At 47.2% G+C, this 20,702-nt stretch overlaps 3 protein-coding genes and 1 pseudogene across 3 annotated transcripts in view; 3 read left to right on the forward strand and 1 right to left on the reverse strand.

Moving 5' to 3' along the window:
- The window catches only part of LOC147966580 (uncharacterized), a 36,057-nt gene extending 35,038 nt beyond the window's left edge, over nt 1–1,019 (reverse strand). Inside the window, exon 1 of the mRNA XM_087530880.1 lies at nt 18–1,019. Within this exon, the coding sequence (XP_087387006.1) occupies nt 18–1,019 (1,002 nt within the window). The remainder of the gene's footprint in view (nt 1–17) is intronic.
- A 2,822-nt stretch (nt 1,020–3,841) lies between these two features.
- On the forward strand, nt 3,842–4,843 carry LOC147966581 (uncharacterized). The gene has a single exon (XM_087530881.1). It carries the CDS (start codon nt 3,842–3,844, stop codon nt 4,841–4,843), a length of 1,002 nt encoding a protein of 333 aa, XP_087387007.1.
- Nucleotides 4,844–10,658: 5,815 nt separating this feature from the next.
- On the forward strand, nt 10,659–13,395 carry LOC125512938 (wall-associated receptor kinase 5-like). Its single transcript, XM_087527300.1, has 3 exons — nt 10,659–11,624; nt 11,764–11,925; nt 12,105–13,395. Exons 1-3 carry the CDS (start codon nt 10,667–10,669, stop codon nt 13,307–13,309), a joined length of 2,325 nt encoding a protein of 774 aa, XP_087383426.1. The 5' UTR covers nt 10,659–10,666; the 3' UTR covers nt 13,310–13,395.
- LOC125517005 (wall-associated receptor kinase 3 pseudogene) lies at nt 13,387–14,888 on the forward strand (annotated as a pseudogene).
- The last annotated feature ends 5,814 nt before the right edge of the window (nt 14,889–20,702 follow it).

Raw genomic sequence — 20,702 nt, forward strand, 5'->3', positions numbered from 1 at the left:
GGTGGTAGCTGCTCAAGCCACTTGTATGCTTCTAGGCTTATAACCTTCATTTCCTCCATGCTTGCAGCCCACAGTTCTAGTGTTGTGCTCCTTGCACACTTCCATAGCTGGTTTTTAAGAACATCTCCTTTGTGTGTTTGCTGAAAATTCTGCCATATATGCCTAACACAGTGTCTGTGCTCTGCATGAGGAAAGTGCTGCCTCACTCCCTTGATCGGGCCCTTTTGCTTGTCTGACATTATAGTCCATGGGTCTGTGTTTACAATTCCCAAGTCACTCTTCAGATTTGACAGAAACCACTTCCATGTGTCAGTGTTCTCTACCTCAACAACTGCAAAAGCTAGAGGGTAAATGCAGTCATTAGGATCCATGCCAACAGCACACAGCATAACACCTCCATACTTTGTCTTCAGGTGGCATCCATCCAAACAAATGACAGGCCTACAAGCTTGCATGAAACCCCTTTTGCAGGCATCCAGAGAGAAATAACAACTTGCAAATATGCCATTACTGACACCCACATAGAAAGAACTCCCTGGGTTTGATCTTCTGAATTCTTGTGCATAATCCCACATGCTGTTGTACTGCTCCAACTCATCTCCTTCAATAACTTTCTTCACTAACCTCTTAGCCCTTCTAAGCTTGCTTCTTGTTGCTGTCATGTTCCAATCTTTCTGAACCACCCTTGCAAAAAATTCCATGTTCATGTTTTCATCTGCTCTGAAAGAATCAAGATATTTTCCAGCCATAAAAGGAGCAGTGAATGACTTAACACACCATTTCTTTATGCATGTATGCTTTGGGTTGTATTTCTTGATCATGAAGCAGTTCATTCTCCCATCAAATGATGCAGACAAGGTCCAAGGGCACCCATCTTCACAAATGGCATTCAGTCTTTTCCTATCATTTCTAGGGCACCTAATGTCAACTCTCTCCTGACAGCTGTACTCTTTGATAGCTTTCCTAAGGAACTCAACAGATCCAAAGGTCTGGCCAACTTGAAACTGTGGTTTAGTCATGTCTTCCTCTCTAAAACTTTTGAAATCACTTCACCTTATCTTCATCAGAGGATGGCAAACAAATATCCACATATTCAGTAGGATCATCAACTTCTTCTTGGACTGCTGGTCCTTTGCCCTTCTCACAATCAACATGTTTGTCAAACAAGTCATCATCATCCTGCAGATCAATGTCTGAATCAACAATTTGTGGAATATAATCTTCATCTGAATCCTGCACTACTATGTCTGCTGCATCCATGTTCAAAAACCTACAGGATTTCCTTGCCCTAAACCCAAACTGAGATGAAAGGTAAGTAGTTCCAGGATGGGGTGGACTTGGTATGAAATCATCTTCTTCTGACTCTGCTCCACTTTCCGACTCTGCTTCATCTTGCTCATGCTCTTGATCAGAATCATGCTCTTGATCATGTTGAGCCAGCTCATGTTCCACTAGAGTGAGCTGATCCTGCTCCTCTTGCAACTGATGTGTCTGCTCTGCTTGCTGCTGGTGGGCATTCTCCTTCTTTGGCCTAATGCCACTGAACCTGACAATTGGTGGATCCTCATCATCAGAGTGGACTTGAACAACAGAAATATATGATCTCATGCTCTCATCATGATCAAGAAATATCTGTTGGAAGTGGTTGCCATTTAGAACACAATCCTTCATGTTTTTTGTCATAGTGTTGTCCCCTATCTTGATCTCTCTTAATCTATTCTTATACACTGTCAATCCAGGAACACACCAATAAGCCATGATCCTGCCCTCAAACTCATATCCAATTTCCTCCACTAGACTGGCAACAACATTAGGTGTCCAATTATCTATGTCACAGTAATCATACCAAATGGAGTGACCTTTGTGATAACCCCTATGCTTGCCAGCACACAGAAAGTAGCCACCATGTATGACCTCAACAGAGAAGTGGTTGCTTAAGTGACCTGCAAAACAATCAAGTTGAAAAACTTCAGACATTTCAGACTACAGAGAGATTCAGACATTTCAGACTACAGTTCAAAGATTCAGACTTTTTTACTTTTTCAGAAAGAAAAACAGAGATTCATGGCTCCAATTAACAAATGTATGATCTTACAGGTCGAAAAGCAACCATCTTTGGTCAATCTGACACAATGTAATGCAAATTACAACAATTTTTGGTCCAATTAACACTCTGACACTAAGAGCAAACTTTACTGCTTAAACCCTAGACCCCTGGACCGATGAAAAATTGGGGGGAGAAAGAACCATAACCACTCCAGATCTCTGCAAACATGGCCAAACCCTAGCTCCTACTGCAAACCCCCCATGAAGCAGCCCTATTTTTGGCCTGTCAGAAAGATCTTCACAAGCTGCTAAAACCCTACCACCCCACACCCAATCCGTCAGAGAGTAGAACGAACGGCCAAACCCTAGCTCCTACGTGCAATTGATGCGGCCAAGAACTCTTTACGGGAGCTAAATTGCACAGATCGAGCAAAGGAGCTGCTGGCGACGGCGACGTACCGTACAGGGGCGGCGAGGCATCATCACGGCGACGCGAAGGAGCAAGTGGCACGTCGCGCAGGCCCCTCCCGAACGGCGCGGACGGCGGCGGCTCAGCGTCCGATGACGTGCTCATGGAGCCGTCGTCGACACCAACAACGTCCGACCTCAGCAGCGACGATGAGCAGAGAGGGTGCGGGAGGGAGGAGAAAGGAGCGACCCGGTGCGGTCCGACCAGGTGCGGGCTGTTTAATGACCAGGTGGGGTGCGGTCTGACCAGGTGCGCGCATTTGCAAAAAAAACCTCCAGCCATCTAGTATTAACGCCCCCCCCCCGACAGGTGCTGCACAAGTGGCAGTCAAAGCACACCTGGCAACGGCTAACTCGGCCACGTCAGCAAATACGTAGCTCCAATCGTATATACGGACCAAAGTGAACCCCCTGCGCAAGTAGATGGACTGTATTTCGGATATTTTGAAGTAGTGGTACTTAAGTGTCAGCCAGCTCAAGTTTTATGACCTATGGTGAATTTTTCTCATTCGACAAACCCCGAGCGCGCCTGCTGCGACGTAGAGAGCGGACTCCCCAGCGCCCATTGTTGGTTAATCTAGATGTCTCTAGTTTGCTTTCAGATTCAGTAGGTTTTTTTAAGAACCGGATTAGCCCATGCGAGCCCATGATGTGTGTGCGGCCGTTGTAGCGATGTCTTGCCCTGGATCGTGGGATGGCACGATCGCGTCCGTGGGGTGGGCTAGCCACGACCTTCTTGCTTTCACATAAAGAGCGAGAGCTCAAGCAATCAAACCGTAAGTTTACAGCGGCTCAAACCAGTTCTCGCGTTTGTGTGCGTGTGTTCATCTTCTCCAGAATTTCAGAGCTCACCGGAGCTGCTGAACAATTGGCATCAAAGCGTGTTCCATCCTGGGACCATGACTGGCCCAGCGGACTCTGGCGCACCGGCGCCCGCCGATGACCGCTCGGGCGACCGCTCGCTCACTCCGCCGTGAACGCGGGGCAGGAGTACGACACGGCGCAGCGGGCGGGAGATCATCGTACAGGACTGGGATGCCGTCGAAGGGAAGGACACGGTTACTTTCCGTGACGACCGGTATGCCATGGCTGAGATCCTCAAAGGTTTGCCGCCGGAACTGGTCGGGGCCATCGTCATCAAGAGGACGGCGAAGGAGGCCTGGGAGGCCATCTGCACCATGCGGGTGGGCGCAGCTCGAGTGCGTGAGTCCACGGCGCAGCGGCTTCGGATGGAGTTCGAGGCCCCCACCTTCAAGGACGGGGAGACATCGACGCATTCGGCATGCGCGTCACTGCCCTCGTCAACAACCTACGCGTCCTCGGCGACATGATCGACGACGGCCGAATCGTTCGAAAGACACTGCACGTCGTCCCAAAGAGGTACTCCCAGGTGGCAATCGCCATTGAAACTCTGCTCGACCTCGACACTCTGTCTCTTGAAGAGCTCACAGGTCGTCTACGGACGGTCGAAGATCGCCTGAACGAGGAAGATAAAGCCGGCGGAGCCAACCTACTCTACACCAAAGAGGAGTGGGAGGCTCGCTGCGCACACCGGTCCCCAGGCGAGGGCTCTAGCTCCGGCGCTAGCCAGCAGCCACGGCGGGCTCAGGGCGGCAGCGGGGGCAGAGGCCGTGGACGCCAAAGAGGCAGAGGAGGAGGTGCTCCCAGCGGCGGCGGGGGCAGAGGCCGTGGACGCCAAAGAGGCAGAGGAGGAGGTGCTCCCAGCGGCGGCGGGCGCACTCCCTCCCGGGCTTCACGCGACGACAAATGTCGCTACTGCAACAAGCTCGGGCACTGGGCGCGGGAGTGCCGCACACGGATCCGCGAGGAGGCTAATGTGGCGCGCGCCGATGAGGAGAAAGAGGAGCCTGGTCTCCTGATGGCACACATTGTGTCTCTCGGCGTCGACCACAGTCACGGCCAGGAGATGCTGGAGGACGGCCAGATCTTCCTCAACGAGCAAGGTGCCTCCGTCACCCTCGGCGACGCCGACAACACCCAATGCGACGATCTGTGGTATGTGGACACAGGTGCGTCAAACCACATGACCGGTGACCGTGGTGCCTTCTCTGAGCTGGACACAGGGATCACTGGGCGCGTCCGGTTCGGGGACGGATCGGCCGTCCAGATACAGGGGCGCAGCACCGTGCTCTTCGTGGCTCAAGATGGCCGCCACCGCGTTCTCTCCAACGTGTACTACATCCCGCGGCTACAGACGAACATCATCTCAGTGGGGCAGCTCGACGAGGTCGGCTGCGAGGTGTCGATTCATGGTGGCATCCTGCAGGTGCATGACCGGCGTGGCAATCTCATTGCACGCGTGGTCTAGAGTGGCAACCGGCTGTACAAGTTGCCGATGAAGTTGGCCAAGCCGGTGTGCATGGCTGCTCGCGTTGACAGGGTGGCCTGGACATGGCATGAGCAGCATGGACATCTGAATTTTGATGCTCTCCCTAGGCTCGCTGCATCAGGCATGGTGCGTGGACTTCCTTCAATCCATCAGGTGGACCAGGTGTGCGACGGTTGTCTTCTAGGCAAGCAACGTCGAAGCTCCTTTCCGCGGAAAGCACACTACCGCGTCGACGATCGCCTGGACCTGGTGCACGGAGACCTGTGCGGGCCGATCTCTCCACCCACGCACGACGGGAAGCGCCATTTTCTTCTGTTGCTTGATGACATGAGCAGGTACATGTGGCTCACACTGCTGCGGTCGAAGGACGAAGCAGCCGACGCCAGCAAGCGCTTCAAGGCCGGTGTTGAAGCTGAGACAGGACGCAAGCTGCCTACTCTGCGCACAGACAGAGGTGGCGAGTTCACTTCGGTGGAGTTCGCCGCATACTGTGCTGGAGAGGGCACGCAGCGCCATCTCACCGTGCCATACTCTCCGCAGCAGAACGGAGTGGTGGATCGCAGGAACCAGACGATCATCTCCATGGCGAGGTGTCTTCTCAAGGCGCGGCGAGTACCAAATAAGTTTTGGGGGGAGGCAGTCACCACGGCCGTGCTTCTGCTCAACCGCTCACCCACGCAAGCTCTGGACAGGATGACGCCATAAGAGGCATGGCATGGAGCAAGGCCATCGGTGCACTACCTCAGAACGTTTGGGTGCGTCGCCTACGCCAAGTCCACTCGCCCACACGCCGGCAAGCTCGACGACCGCAGCACCAAGTGCGTCTTCATCGGCTACGAGGCAGGGACGAAGGCCTACAAGCTGTTCGACTCGGTGCAGAACCGGGTGATCATCTCGCACGACGTCGTTTTTGATGAGGCGGCAAGCTGGGACTGGGAAGCTGGCGGTGGTGACGGCGGGTTCACCATTGAGCATGACGTGCACACTTCCTGGGCTGGTGTGGAGAACACTGCGGGACAAGGCGCGGCCACAACGAGCACCAGCGCAAAGCCATCCAGAACAACTGACAAGACAGCGGACCCGGCGACGCCCACAAGCGCTGCGGTGGTGACTGAACCATCAGAGAACCTGTTTCCTGATTCACCGAGCAGTGAAGCTGCAGCTGTCGATCCAAGCCCGGTGAATGCTGGCATGGCAGCGAAGCAGGCTGTTGCAGCCCCCGGAGGGCAGAGGCCATCACTACATCCCATGCAACGCGCGCGCAGAAGGGAATCATCCAGCCCAACTCTTGCTTGCGGGACTACCTGCTAGCGATGGAGGAAGGCGAGCTACATCTGGGCGTAGACGAGGAACCTGCAACTTTCGCAGAAGCAGAGCCGCACGAAAGCTGGAGAAGAGCCATGCTTGACGAGATGCAGTCGATCAAGGAAAATGAGACGTGGTATCTCACCGATCTGCCTGCAGGCCGGCGCCCCATTGGACTCAAGTGGGTGTTTAAGCTCAAGAAGGACTCTAACGGCGCTATCATCAAACACAAGGCCAGGCTGGTGGCGAAGGGTTTTGCACAGAAAGCCGGCATCGACTTCGAGGAGTTGTTTGCACCCGTTGCGCGGCTGGACTCCGTCAAGTTGCTGCTGTCGATCGCCGCACACGAGCACTGGGAGGTGCATCATCTCGATGTCAAGACGGCGTTTTTGAATGGGGATCTGAACGAAGAGGTGTATGTCAGTCAGCCTCCAGGTTTTCCTCTCGCCGGAAGTGAACACAAGGTACTTCGTCTCCGAAAGGCTCTCTACGGGCTACATCAGGCTCCGCGTGCGTGGAATGCCAAGCTAGACAGCACCTTGTTGTCGCTTGGGTTTGCATGGACCGTGTCAGAGCACGCAGTGTACCACCATGGCTCTGCTGAAGATCGCCTACTGCTGGGCGTCTACGTCGACGACCTCATCATCACGGGAGCCAGCCCCAGCGCCATTGCAAAGTTCAAGACGGAGATGACAAACCAGTTCCAGATGAGTGATCTCGGACTTCTCACATACTATCTCGGTCTTGAAGTGCACCAGAGCAACAAGGAGATCACGGTGTGCCAGGCCGCGTACGCCACCAAGCTATTGGAGCGCGCCGGGATGTCGGACTATAACCCAGTTCATGTACCCATGGAGCCTCGTCTTCGTCTGAGCAAGACGAGTTCGTCACCGCCAACCGACGCCCACCTCTACCGCAGCATAGTGGGGAGTATCCGCTACCTGGTACATACATGGCCAGACATTGCTTTTGCGGTAGGCTATGTCAGCCGTTTCCTCGAGGAGCCGACGACAGAGCACATGAGTGCTGTCAAACATCTCCTGCGCTACATAGCGGGCACCATTCACCATGGGGGTCGCTACACAAGAAGGGGGAGGTGTGATCTCGTCGGGTACAGCGACGCGGATCTGGCTGGAGACGTTGATGATCGAAAGAGCACAACCGGGCTCGTTTTCTTCCTCGACTCCGGTCGGGTGAGTTGGCAGTCTCAGAAACAGAAAACTGTGGCCCTGTCTTCCTGTGAGGCAGAGTACATTGCTAGTACAACTGCAGCATGCACGGGAGTATGGCTGAGCCAGGTGCTTGCTGACCTGCTTGGGAAGCCAGTAGCTCAGTTCAAGATCTACATGGACAATCAGTCTGCGATCCAGCTCTGCAAGAATCTTGTATTTCATGGGCGAAGCAAGCATATCGTGACGCGCTACCACTACATCAGGGAGTGTGTCGAGAATGGCAAGATCGCAGTGGAGTACATGAACACCCACGACCAAGTGGCTGACATTCTGACCAAATCGGGCTATGCGCGAGAAGATCGGGCTCGTCGCCACCAGGAACATCTAGATTAGGGAGAGATTGTTGGTTAATCTAGCTGTCTCTAGTTTGCTTTCAGGTTCAGTAGGTTTTCTTTTTAAGAACCGGATTAGCCGATGCGAGCCCACGATGTGTGTGCGGCCGCCGTAGCCATGTCTTGCCCTGGATCGTGGGATGGCACGACCGCGTCCGTGGGGGTGGGCTAGCGACGACCTTTCTGCTTTCACATAAAGAGCGAGAGCTCAAGCAATCAAACCGCAAGTTTACAGCGGCTCAAACCAGTTCTCGCATTTGTATGCGTGTGTTCATCTTCGCCGGAATTTCAGAGCTCACCGGAGCTGCTGAACATCCATCTGCATGGCGGCGAGCGACGTTGGGGCCACGTCCTTGGGTGAAACTGGCTTCTACGGTGAATACTACTGACTGAGGTAGGTGAAAGAAATTCATCAGTTTCTCTTGCAAAACCGTGGAGGAGACGAAGGGTGATGGAGTACGATTTATGGCAGAAGAGGAATTGGTGAGCTAATAATTGATGAGTGTTGTGGAGGAGACGATAGGATAGCAGCGTGCGACCTGAGCTCTCGGTGAATAAAACGATTGGTTTTTCAATGAAAGGAGATGGCTGGACTGTACTGCATCAAGGTAGAACAATTTAGATGACGTGGCTGACCTTGGTTGCACGAAAATCAGGTAGTGGGCTGAGGTGGATAGTGTGCATGTCAAGAGAAATAATATAGTGAGGATGAACTATTTAGGTACTCATACGACTCCGTAGGTCCGTAGCCACACCAATTAAAGTTGATGTGAAAAATTGTCAGAGCATGTGACGGTAAAGTCGTGACTTTAGTGCCTGCGACCAACAAAAAAATTCACTTAAAGTTTCAACCTTGAAACTTGATACTTGCAACCGAGAAAATCAGAATTTTCAGATGCAAAATCAAAGTTTTAACAATTGAAAGTTCTATTGAAAGTTAAAACTTACTATGCCCTTGTGCGGGGATCCAATTAATTCACAAATCGTGAAGCAATTGAACGGCCTGCATGCCCCTACGAATTTCCATGTAGGTAGGCAGTTCTTCTAAGTCAAGTGTTCGGTGATACTCCCAAGTCCTTGGCAATCTTTGGGTACTTGCTTTCCCGGCGGTGAAGAGCCAGCCTTGGATGTTTAGGAGGCGCCCCGAAAGATGAGGTTGTGCGATTAGCTCTATGGCAAGCAGTGCTGCAGTGGTGGCGGCCCCTCGTCTTGGCTATGTGGACAACGAGAGGAGTGGTCGTGGATAATCCTGGTGTTGTCATTGCTTTCGAGGTGCCGGTGCCCGGGTCTTTATTTGGAGGCCTCGAGCTGGCAACGGCGGTCCTCCCCTTGGCTAGGTCGGCGTCCTTGGTAGCTCTTGTGGCATGGTTGAGGCTATGAGAAGCTCCTCACTTCGACGGTGGTGATGTCGATGCTTGTGGGTGTTGTATCTCTCTTGGAGGCATCATTTCGGACCCCCTTTCATGTCAAGACTCCGGTTGAAAATTGTAATACATTTGTTCAGACTCGGTGACGCGTCACATCATCACCCTTTTGGGGTCGTCATTGTGGAGCTCAGGCACCTACCAGTTGCAACACGTCGGCATCTTCGGGCATGCATTCATCTTGACATGAAGCTTCTTTGAATCTTACACGGGGTGGCCTCATTGGTCTACTATCTTTTACATGTGACATCGTCACCACCATTTTCGGTCCTCGTTGCTCGCAGGAAGGACTGGCGCTCCATGCCTCAGAGTGGGAGGGCAAGCAACCCATATTTCATTGATAGCTTTGTATGTTCGGTGCAACAACGCCCAATGGTTTGCTAAGGATGCGCGGTTTCGTTTCTAGTCGTTAGCATTGGTTGCCTAGTTTTAGGTGTGGCTACTCCGGTTTTCTTGCGTGACTTTGATTTGATGTGTTCTCACTACTTTCTTGGATGTTGTTTCTATTGACCTGCTTTGTAAGAGAATTTGATCATCACCTTGTATCGATTTGGCCGTTTGTGTTTTATTTATAGAGAGTGAACGTCTGTTTTGAAATCTTTCGGCTTTTCTGTGTCTTCGACCAAAGTTAAGTATCGAAGCAGAGTTTTGGTACACCTAGAGACTAATCTTTTAGAGTTAACTTGTGAGATGAGAGGGTGAGGCCTGCAACATAATTCAGGGGTAATTAGTGAAAGGTTAGGGGTGGGATTAATCTCCCGTGGGAATATCGTTCATAAGTATAGTTTTTTTCAAGTAAAACAAAAATGAGATGACGTTTCCATTTTTTCCATGTAAAATGGGAACTTTTTCGGTACGACCGAACAAAGCCGGATTGCGAACCAACCAATGGTTGGGTGATTAGGAGGACATTGGTATCCTCACTCACCAGGGTTCAAGCTCCAAAGTTGACATCAGTGCTTGCATTTTTCTGGATTTATTTTAAGCTTTTGGGGTCGACTACGAGGTGTTTGTGGTGACTTGGTCAATCTCAAGATGTTATGACTGCTCAGTCTATTGGAGGTGCTCATAGGAATACGTTGTGTATGTGCGTTTATATAGATAAGTTTATGCTCGTGTATGTGAGCAACTTCGGTTGTGCTGTTCTCTCAAAAAACCTCAAAAAAAATTCGATTGTGATGTGTTAAAAAAAAACAAAGCCGGATTCCAGATAATCGGACAGAAGTTCTCCACGTGGCTTCAAATTTCACCCAGCAACTGGCTGGAGCGTCAGTAAGTTGAGCTGTGTGACCAGGACTGTGCGTGACAATCTGCGTCAAGCGGAACATTTATTAGTACTCGTCCATGTAGACTGGTCTTACAGGTAAGTTCATACCTCTGCATCAATCTGCTCACTCCCTCACGGCATTCACCTCCACCGTCCTTCTCGACACGACTGGTCATCTGCTCACTCCCTCACGGCATTCGCCTCCACCGTCGGTCCATCGTCCTCCTCACCGCGTATATGTAATGTCGGAGCAGAGCAACCAGCCAGAGAAGAGCATTTCAAGGATGGCGAGCACTGTACTGCTTCTCCTGATCGTGCTGCATTTGCTGGTGGCGTCGGCGGCTCAGCGGCAGCTGCCCGTGGCGCGGCCAGGGTGCCGCGACAGGTGCGGCAACATCACTGTCCCCTACCCCTTCGGCATCGGCGCCGGCTGCTACCGCGACAGCCAAGACGGCTTCCAGCTCGAGTGCGACGACGACTCCGGCCGCTCTCCTCCTCGGCTCACCGTCGTCCATTACAACCACCGCCTGGGGGACCTCTCGCTCGCGGCCGGCGAGGCTCGCGCCTACCTCAAAGCGAGGAGGGAGTGCTACTACTCCAATGGCAGCCTCGCCTATCGGAACACGAACCACATGTCCCTCCAAGGCGCCCCCTACCTCTTGTCGTCCACCAAGAACCGCCTGGTCGCGCTCGGCTGCCCCACCCTTGGCTTCTTCGTCGACGGCCATGGTTCCTACGTCAGCGGCTGTACGTCCTTGTGCCAGCCGTCGGGGAACACCATGCCGGGCTCGTGCACCGGCCTCAGGTGCTGCCAGAGCGCGATACCCGCTGGCATCAACTTCTTCCGGCTTGTCCTGCTCAGCTTCCAGCGAACGGCAGGGACGCCCCGGGGGCAGGATGACACAAACTCCTTTACCAACAGCTCCACGGCGTGCCGCTACGTGTTCCTCGTCGAGGCGGACTGGTTCAGCTACACAGACAGCGTCTTCCTCAACCGCACCGATGAATTCATCGTCCTGCTCGTGCTCGACTGGGCCATCTGGAACGTCGACAACTGCAGCGCCGCTAGCCAAAACACGACGGACTTTGCCTGCCGAGGCGCTCATAGCGAGTGCTTCAATGTCACCAATGGCATCGGGTACCGGTGCAACTGCTCCCAGGGCTACCAAGGCAACCCGTACCTCGACGACAGATGCATAGGTAAACATTCCAATTCATTACACATGTCACACAACATTAGCAAATAATAATAGTACTACCGAAGTACTGAACTGTCGTGTTCTGCTAATATATTTGTGATTTGCCTCATCAAATGTTGAAATTGCTTTGCAAACTGAAGACATCGACGAGTGCCAACTGAAAGACGAATACCTGTGCTACGGGGTCTGCACAAACACATTAGGGAACTACACATGCCCTCCGGGTACTAGTGGAGATGCCACTAGGAAGGATGGCTGCCAGCCAGTGGACAAGTTCACCTTAGCTCTGAAAGTCGTTACAGGTAATTTCTAAGGACAAGTTCATCTTACTTTTGCAAACTAAAGACAACGATTGATGGATGCAACATATTACACATATCTAGTTCACCTTAGCTTTGTAAACTGAAGATCTTTTTTTATGGATGATGCTGCTTCTTGGATGTCTAAACTAATGATGCAGTATGCACCGTACCATGTTTAGGAGTCAGCATCGGGGTGTTCTTGTTGGTGTTCATGTGCTTCTGGCTCTACCTGGGGCTGCAGAAGCGAAAGCTCATCAAGGCAAAGCAGAGCTTCTTTGAGCACAACGGAGGCGTCATCCTGCAGCAGCAGATGCGGTCCTACAGCGGCACCGCCGGAGGTGGTGGTGGCGGGTTCAAGATATTCTCCGAGGAAGAGCTCGAGAAGGCGACCAACAACTTCGTTGCCGATCAGATCCTCGGGCGGGGCGGCCATGGCATCGTGTACAAGGGCGTCCTCGAGGACAAGACGGTGGTGGCCATCAAGAAGTCCAAAGTGATGGAGGCGACCGAGACCAAGGAGTTTGCGACAGAGATGCTCATCCTCTCGCAGATCAACCACCGGAACGTCGTCAAGCTGCACGGCTGCTGCCTCGAGGTGGAGGTGCCAATGTTGGTGTATGAGTACGTTTCCAATGGCACCCTCTGCCACTACATCCATGGTGGTGAGGGCCTCGACAATAACAAGGCACTCGATACCCGCCTTCGGATAGCGGCGGAGTCTGCGGAGGCGCTGTCGTATATGCACTCGTCAGCCTCGCCCCCGATCCTCCACAGTGATGTCAAGACGGCGAACATCCTGCTTGACGAAAACCTCACTGCCAAAGTCACGGATTTTGGGGCGTCGAAGCTGGCACCAAACGACGAGGTTGAGATTGCGACATTGGTGCAGGGAACTTGCGGGTACCTGGACCCGGAGTACCTCATGACATGCCAGCTGACGGACAAGAGCGACGTGTACAGCTTTGGCGTCGTTCTGCTGGAACTCCTTACAGGGAAGAAGCCGATCCGCTTCGACGGGCCAGAGGAGGGAAGGAGCCTCGTGTCCGGATTCATGACAGCGGCGAAGGTTGGTGGACACTACGAGCTCCTTGACAGCCAGGTGAGAAATGAGATGGGGCCTGAGGCATTGGAAGAAATCACGCACCTCATGATGCGATGCGTGAGCATGAGCGGCGAGGAGCGGCCGTCGATGAAGGAAGTTGCCGAGAGGTTGGAGGCGTTGAGAAGGTACCAGAGGCACCCATGGGGCCAGGCTGGTGCTGGTGATCCGGAGGAGGGGCAAAGTTTGCTTGGTAGAGAGCAACAACGTGATGTGAGTTATAAGTTCAAACCGCATGACGTGCTTGATCTCGAAGAGGGTAGCACATACACTTTTAGCTTGTAGAATTTTTTCCTGCAAGGCCTTTTAGTTTGTAGATTGTTCTCATGTTTGGTGGGACTCCTTTTTAAAGTCTGATACAAATGTGTAAAGTATTTTGGATGTGCCTCCCGAAAAAACTGGATCTCGCTCCAGTGTCACTCGTGGGCGACACTGGATACATTTCAAACACGTTTCAATCCATTAATTTCACTCAATATATTTCAGTGTGTGAAACGGCTTATTTGTGAAGTTGCCATCTTCAGTGCGTGCAACTGATATTTTGTGAAATATACTGAACTTGAAAATGATATTTGTGCAGTTGATTATTTCAGTATGTGTTTCACGAGTTTGCTTATTCCATTCATTTCCATTTCCGTTATATTTCATAAATCTCAGCTTCTTGAAATGAGTGAAATTAGGTTTTTGAAATGTGTGAAACATGCTTTAAATTAGGCTCTACTTGGGGCTGCAGAAGAGAAAACTCATCAAGGCAAAGCAGAGCTTCTTCGAGCACAACGGTGGCGTCATCCTACAGCAGCAGATGCGTTCCTACAGTGGCGTTGCCGGGGGAGGCGGCGGCGGTTTCAAGATATTCTCGGAAGAGGAGCTCAAGAAGGCGACAAACAACTTCGCTGCCGATCAAATCCTTGGTCGCGGTGGCCACGGCATCGTCTATAGAGGTGTTCTGGAGGACAAAACCATAGTGGCCATCAAAAAGTCCAAGATGATGGAGGCGACTGAGACCAAGGAGTTTGCGAGGGAGATGCTCATCCTCTCCCAGATCAACCATCGGAACGTCGTCAAGCTGCATGGTTGCTTCCTCGAGGTGGAGGTGCCGATGCTTGTCTATGAGTACGTCTCCAACGGAACTCTCTACCACTACATCCATGGCGGTGAGGGCCTCGACACCAACAAGGCACTCGACACCCGCCTTCGGATAGCAGCAGAGTCTGCCGAGGCCCTGTCATATATGCACTCGTCGGCCTCGCCCCCAATCCTCCATGGCGATGTCAAGACTGCTAGCATCCTACTCGACGGCACCCTCACCGCCAAAGTCTCTGACTTCGGGGCGTCGAAGCTACAACCAAGTGATGAGGCTGAGATTGCAACACTGGTGCAAGGAACCTGCGGGTATCTGGACCCGGAGTACCTCATGACATGCCAGCTGACAGACAAGAGTGACGTCTATAGCTTTGGTGTTGTTCTGCTCGAACTCTTGACAAGGAAGAAGGTGTTGTGCTTTGATGGGCCAGAGGAGGACAGGAGCCTCGTGTCCCGATTCACGACGGTTGTGAAAGCCGACCAGCACGACAAGCTCCTTGATGACCAGGTGAGAACAGAGATGGGCCCAGAGGCGTTGGAAGAAGTAACGCACCTTGTGATGCATTGTGTAGGCATGATCAGGGAGGAGCGTCCATCAATGAAGCAAGTTGCTGAGAAACTGGAGGCTCTGAGGAGGTACCACAGACACCCATGGGGCCAGGCTGGTGCCGATCCGGAGGAGGGGCAAAGCTTGCTTGGCGAAGAGCAACAACATGATACATTCAGACCGCAAGATGTTCTTGATCTTGAAGAGGGTAGTACATATATTTTTAGCTTGTAGCAAAAAAAATGCTAGAGCTTTCAATTTGTAGATTGTTCCAATGTAAATTAATTCATTTGAAAATAATTGAAGTTGGACACAAATGTGTAAAATCTTATGGATGAAACAACAGAAATGCAAATTAATTCAATTAGAAAATATATTTTTTTTGCGAGAACAGAAGAGCATGTTGATTAACAAAAGAGAAATGCAACTGAAATAACAGATAGAAATGTTCCAAACAGAAAAACAGTTGTAGCGGATGTGCTCCTCGGAAGTAACATAACATGCCCAAAATCGCGCGAGGCCATATGTCAATGTGCGCAGCCCAAGCCCAATCCTTTGGTCTGGACAAAAGCGAGTGCATGCATGGCATTGATATGGCGGGGTTCCTATACGGCACGTAGGTTGCCCGCTAGCGAGTGCCCCCCCCCCCCCCAGCGTCCGCAGCTTTTTGGGCCGGCCCATATAGGATTCCTCCCCACCGGTTTTGGGAAGGTTCTAGAACCTTCCCAGAACTGGTTTTTAATTTTGTATTTCCTTTTTTTACCTTTTCTGATTAGTTTTTTTTTCATTTTCTCTTTTCTTTAATGTTATGTTTCTCTTTTTCTGAAATCGTGAACATTTTTTCGAAATTGTGAACATTTTTATTTTTCTCTTTTCTTTAATGTTTTGTTTCTCTTTTTTTGAAATCATGAATATTTATTTTGAAATCGTGAACATTTTTCATTTTCTCTTTTCCTTAATGTTCTGTTTCTCTTTTTTTCCAAATCGTGAACTTTTTTCTGAAATCGTGAATATTTTTTGAAATTGTGAACATTGTTTTGGAAATCGTGAACATTTTTCTGAAATCATGAACATTTTTTGAAATTGTGAACATTTTTTTGAAATTGTGAACATTTTTCTTTTTCTCTTTTCTTTAATGTTCTGTTTCTCTTTTTTTGAAACCGTGAGCGTTTTTTTTTAATCATGAACATTTTTCGGAAATCGTGAACAGTTTTGAAATTGTGAACATTTTTTGAAATTATAAACATTTTTGAAATTGTGAACATTCCTTGAATCCTTGAATTTATCATTTCCCGAAAAAAAATCAAATTGTGAAGAATTTTTGAATTCACGAATAATTGGACAATTTGTAACTTTTTCTGAAATACTAATTATTTTTAAAAACAAAATAAAGCTGAAAACAGAAAAAATGCTAAAAAACAAAGGTCTCCCCGCCCCGCACATCGGCCGGCCCATGAGGGCGCGCGGGAGCCGGGAGGGTACTCGCGAGAGCTCCTATACGCCGCATTTTGCGGCGAACAGCTCACGCGACGCACAGGAGGCGCGCGACTGGGCCGGCCCATCCGCTGTCTCGCGCGAAATGTAAAATTTGCAAAAAATGATCGTGCTACCGACAGGACCCGATGAACATTTTTATTTTTCTCTTTTCTTTAATGTTTTGTTTCTCTTTTTTTGAAATCATGAATATTTATTTTGAAATCGTGAACATTTTTCATTTTCTCTTTTCCTTAATGTTCAGTTTCTCTTTTTTTCCAAATCGTGAACTTTTTTCTGAAATTGTGAACATTTTTTGAAATTGTGAACATTGTTTTGGAAATCGTGAACATTTTTCTGAAATCATGAACATTTTTTGAAATTGTGAACATTTTTTTGAAATTGTGAACATTTTTCTTTTTCTCTTTTCTTTAATGTTCTGTTTCTCTTTTTTTGAAACCGTGAGCGTTTTTTTTTAATCATGAACATTTTTCTGAAATCGTGAACAGTTTTGAAATTGTGAACATTTTTTGAAATTATAAACATTTTTGAAATTGTGAACATTCCTTGAATCCTTGAATTTATCATTTCCCGAAAAAAAATCAAATTGTGAAGAATTTTTGAATTCACGAATAATTGGACAATTTGTAACTTTTTCTGAAATACTAATTATTTTTAAAAACAAAATAAAGCTGAAAACAGAAAAAATGCTAAAAAACAAAGGTCTCCCCGCCCCGCACATCGGCCGGCCCATGAGGGCGCGCGGGAGCCGGGAGGGTACTCGCGAGAGCTCCTATACGCCGCATTTTGCGGCGAACAGCTCACGCGACGCACAGGAGGCGCGCGACTGGGCCGGCCCATCCGCTGTCTCGCGCGAAATGTAAAATTTGCAAAAAATGATCGTGCTACCGACAGGACTCGATGAACATTTTTATTTTTCTCTTTTCTTTAATGTTTTGTTTCTCTTTTTTTGAAATCATGAATATTTATTTTGAAATCGTGAACATTTTTCATTTTCTCTTTTCCTTAATGTTCAGTTTCTCTTTTTTTCCAAATCGTGAACTTTTTTCTGAAATTGTGAATATTTTTTGAAATTGTGAACATTGTTTTGGAAATCGTGAACATTTTTCTGAAATCATGAACATTTTTTGAAATTGTGAACATTTTTTTGAAATTGTGAACATTTTTCTTTTTCTCTTTTCTTTAATGTTCTGTTTCTCTTTTTTTGAAACCGTGAGCGTTTTTTTTTAATCATGAACATTTTTCGGAAATCGTGAACAGTTTTGAAATTGTGAACATTTTTTGAAATTATAAACATTTTTGAAATTGTGAACATTCCTTGAATCCTTGAATTTATCATTTCCCGAAAAAAAATCAAATTGTGAAGAATTTTTGAATTCACGAATAATTGGACAATTTGTAACTTTTCTGAAATACTAATTATTTTTAAAAACAAAATAAAGCTGAAAACAGAAAAAATGCTAAAAAACAAAGGTCTCCCCGCCCCGCACATCGGCCGGCCCATGAGGGCGCGCGGGAGCCGGGAGGGTACTCGCGAGAGCTCCTATACGCCGCATTTTGCGGCGAACAGCTCACGCGACGCACAGGAGGCGCGCGACTGGGCCGGCCCATCCGCTGTCTCGCGCGAAATGTAAAATTTGCAAAAAATGATCGTGCTACCGACAGGACTCGAACGCGCGACCTGCTGCATATACGCGCTACGGGCTAGCCACCTCGTCAGAAGAGAAGCAGTGGCAGCACCACACTTAAAGAAATGGACAACAGCGGCGAAAAATAAAAAACCAGTCCGCCAAATACCAAAAAATAAAACTTACGGCAAAGGGATCCTACTCAAGTTCTCCCGCCAGAGAAGCGAGTACGTAACCACTGTAGTAACTGAGGTTTAGTATGTACAATGGCAGCCAGGAGTATATGAACTATAATCCGCGGCACATTAAAAGTTGTTTTAAAATTTGAGCAATAATTTTATAAAAAATAAACTCTTCTTGAAACATAAACATTATTAGGGGACTCAATTTTTTTTAAAACAAAACAGGAACAAAAAATTGAATACGTGAATATATATATATATATATATATATATATATATATATATTATGAACTACTTTTCATAAACGCAAAACATATTTTGAAAACACTAACAAAATTGGAAAACTGAATTTTTTCAAAATTAAACTATTTTTACAAGAATTGAGCATTTTTTGAATTTGGGAAATGGATTTCCAAATCATAATTCTTTTTAAAATTGTGAACAAATTTCCAAATCTGCAGTATTTTTTGGAATATGTGAACAAATTTTGGAAACAGGAAAAAAATAATTAGTAAAAAAAATTAAACACGTGAACAATTTTTTGAATTTGTGAACAAATTTTGAAACATGAACATTTTTTGAACATGTGAACGAATTTTATGAAAACCAAAAAGTTTGAATTTCCCAAACATTTTTCGGAAATTGAACGTTTTTGGAATTTGTGAACAGTTTTATGAAGAATGAACGATTTTTGAATCTTGAGAACAAATTTGGAAGCGTGGATTATTTTTTGAAGCACGAACATTTTTTTAATCTTGAGAACAAATTTTGAAACGAATAACAATTTTGAAAAATCTTGAACAAATTTGGAAGCGCTAACAATTTTGTAAAGCAAGAACATTTTTTTAATCTTGAGAACAAATTTTGAAACAAATAACAATTTTGAAAAATCTTGAACAAATTTGGAAGCGCGAACAATTTTGTAAAGCACGTACATTTTTTGTTTCTTGAGAACATATTTTGAAATGGAGAACAATTTTGAAAAATTCCGAACAAATTTGGAAGTGCGAACATTTTTTAGAAACGCTATTTTTGAGAAAAAAAATGTGAAGGTTGTATGAAACAGGGAACACTTTTAGAAATTGAGAACAAAATTTGTAAGAACTCAACAATTCGAAAAAAGCAAACAATTTTTGGAAATCAAAACATTTTTGTAAAATCTCCCAAAACCTGGACATTTTTCAAATTCGAAAACAAATTTTGGATACTCGAACATTTTTTAAAACTGCAAACATTTTTTGAAACTCCTGAACAAAACTTGAAAACATGAACAGTTTATAAAACTTGCGTACATTTTTTTGAAACTCCCGGACAAAAATTGAAGCATGAACATTTTTTACAATTTGCGAACAATTCTTTAAATGGAAACATTTATGGAAACTCGCATCAAAATTTGAAAACATGAACATTTTTTGAAGTTGGTTAACAAATTTTGAAATTGGATTATTTTTTGAAACTCCCAAACATAATTTAAAAAATGAACAAAAAGAAAATAAAAAGAGAAGAAAAGGAATTGAAAGATGAAATAAAGAAACAGAAAAATGAAGAAAGAAAAACAGAAAATAAGAAAAAAACAATAAATCAAAAGCAAACAGAAAAAACCAGTGAAAACCCGGTTCAAGAACCTTCTAGAAGGTTCCCAAAACCGGGACGCTGTAGCGCCTGTGCTATCTCCTAACTGGGCCGGCCCATCTTGATCGCTAGTTGCTCGCTTCTCTGTGCAAAGCCTCAACAACTCAACGCAGCGAGCGTCCAATAGGGTTTTCCGGTACTCGCTCCCGCGGCTGCGGGCGCGTACCGCGCTGTGGGAGCTCCTATTGGACGCGTTCTGCATCAAAATGTCGTCGCGATGCACAGGGGCACAGCCTGACTGGGCCGGCCCATCGCGCTGTACCGGTGGAAAGAAAAGGAAGCAAAAAAGGGGAAGGCAGGCGCCACTCAAACCTGCAACCTACAGATTCCAAGTGCATGCTCCCAGCCAGTCGACCTAACATGTATTGCTTGTAGCAATCCAATGTGCACTTATAATAACTTAGCACAACCGTACAACCGGACTTGTCTACTTTATCGAACCAGAATTACACACTGCAGTGAACATCTTAAAACAAATTGTAGATTTTTTCTGAAAGTGTATATTTTGAAATAGTGCGACCATGTTTTTCATTTCTGAACATATTTTGTACACAGGAACATATTTTATACAAAAAGTGTATATTTTTTGTACACAGTGTTCTAAATCTTGAGAACAAATTTTGAAACTGAGAACAAATTTGGAAGAACGAACAATTTTTTAAAGCACAAACATGTTTTGAATCTTCAAAACAAATTTAGAAATGGAGAACAAATTTGGAAGCGCAAATAATTTTTAAAGCATGAACATTTTTTGAATCTTGAGAACAAATTTTGAAAACACCTGAACAAATTTGGAAGCGCAAACAATTTTTAAAGCACGAACATTTTTTGAATCTCGAGGACAAATTTTGAAACAGAGAACAAATTTGGAATTATGAAATAGAGAACAAATTTGGAAGCATGAACAATTTTTTAAAGCACAAACATTTTTTTGAATCTTGAGAACAAATTTTGAAGTAGAGAACAATTTTGAAAAAATCCGAACAAATTTGGAAGCGTGAACATTTTATGAAATTCAGTATATTTTCTGCATTTCGAAAGTTTTAAACTTTTTTGTGTAATGGGAACAAATTTTGGATTTGGAGAACATTTTTCCAAAAACTGAAAATTTT

Source organism: Triticum urartu, chromosome 6A, assembly GCF_056163025.1.
Source record: "Triticum urartu cultivar PI428250 chromosome 6A, HENAU_Tu73, whole genome shotgun sequence".
Taxonomy (NCBI): Eukaryota; Viridiplantae; Streptophyta; class Magnoliopsida; order Poales; family Poaceae; genus Triticum; species Triticum urartu.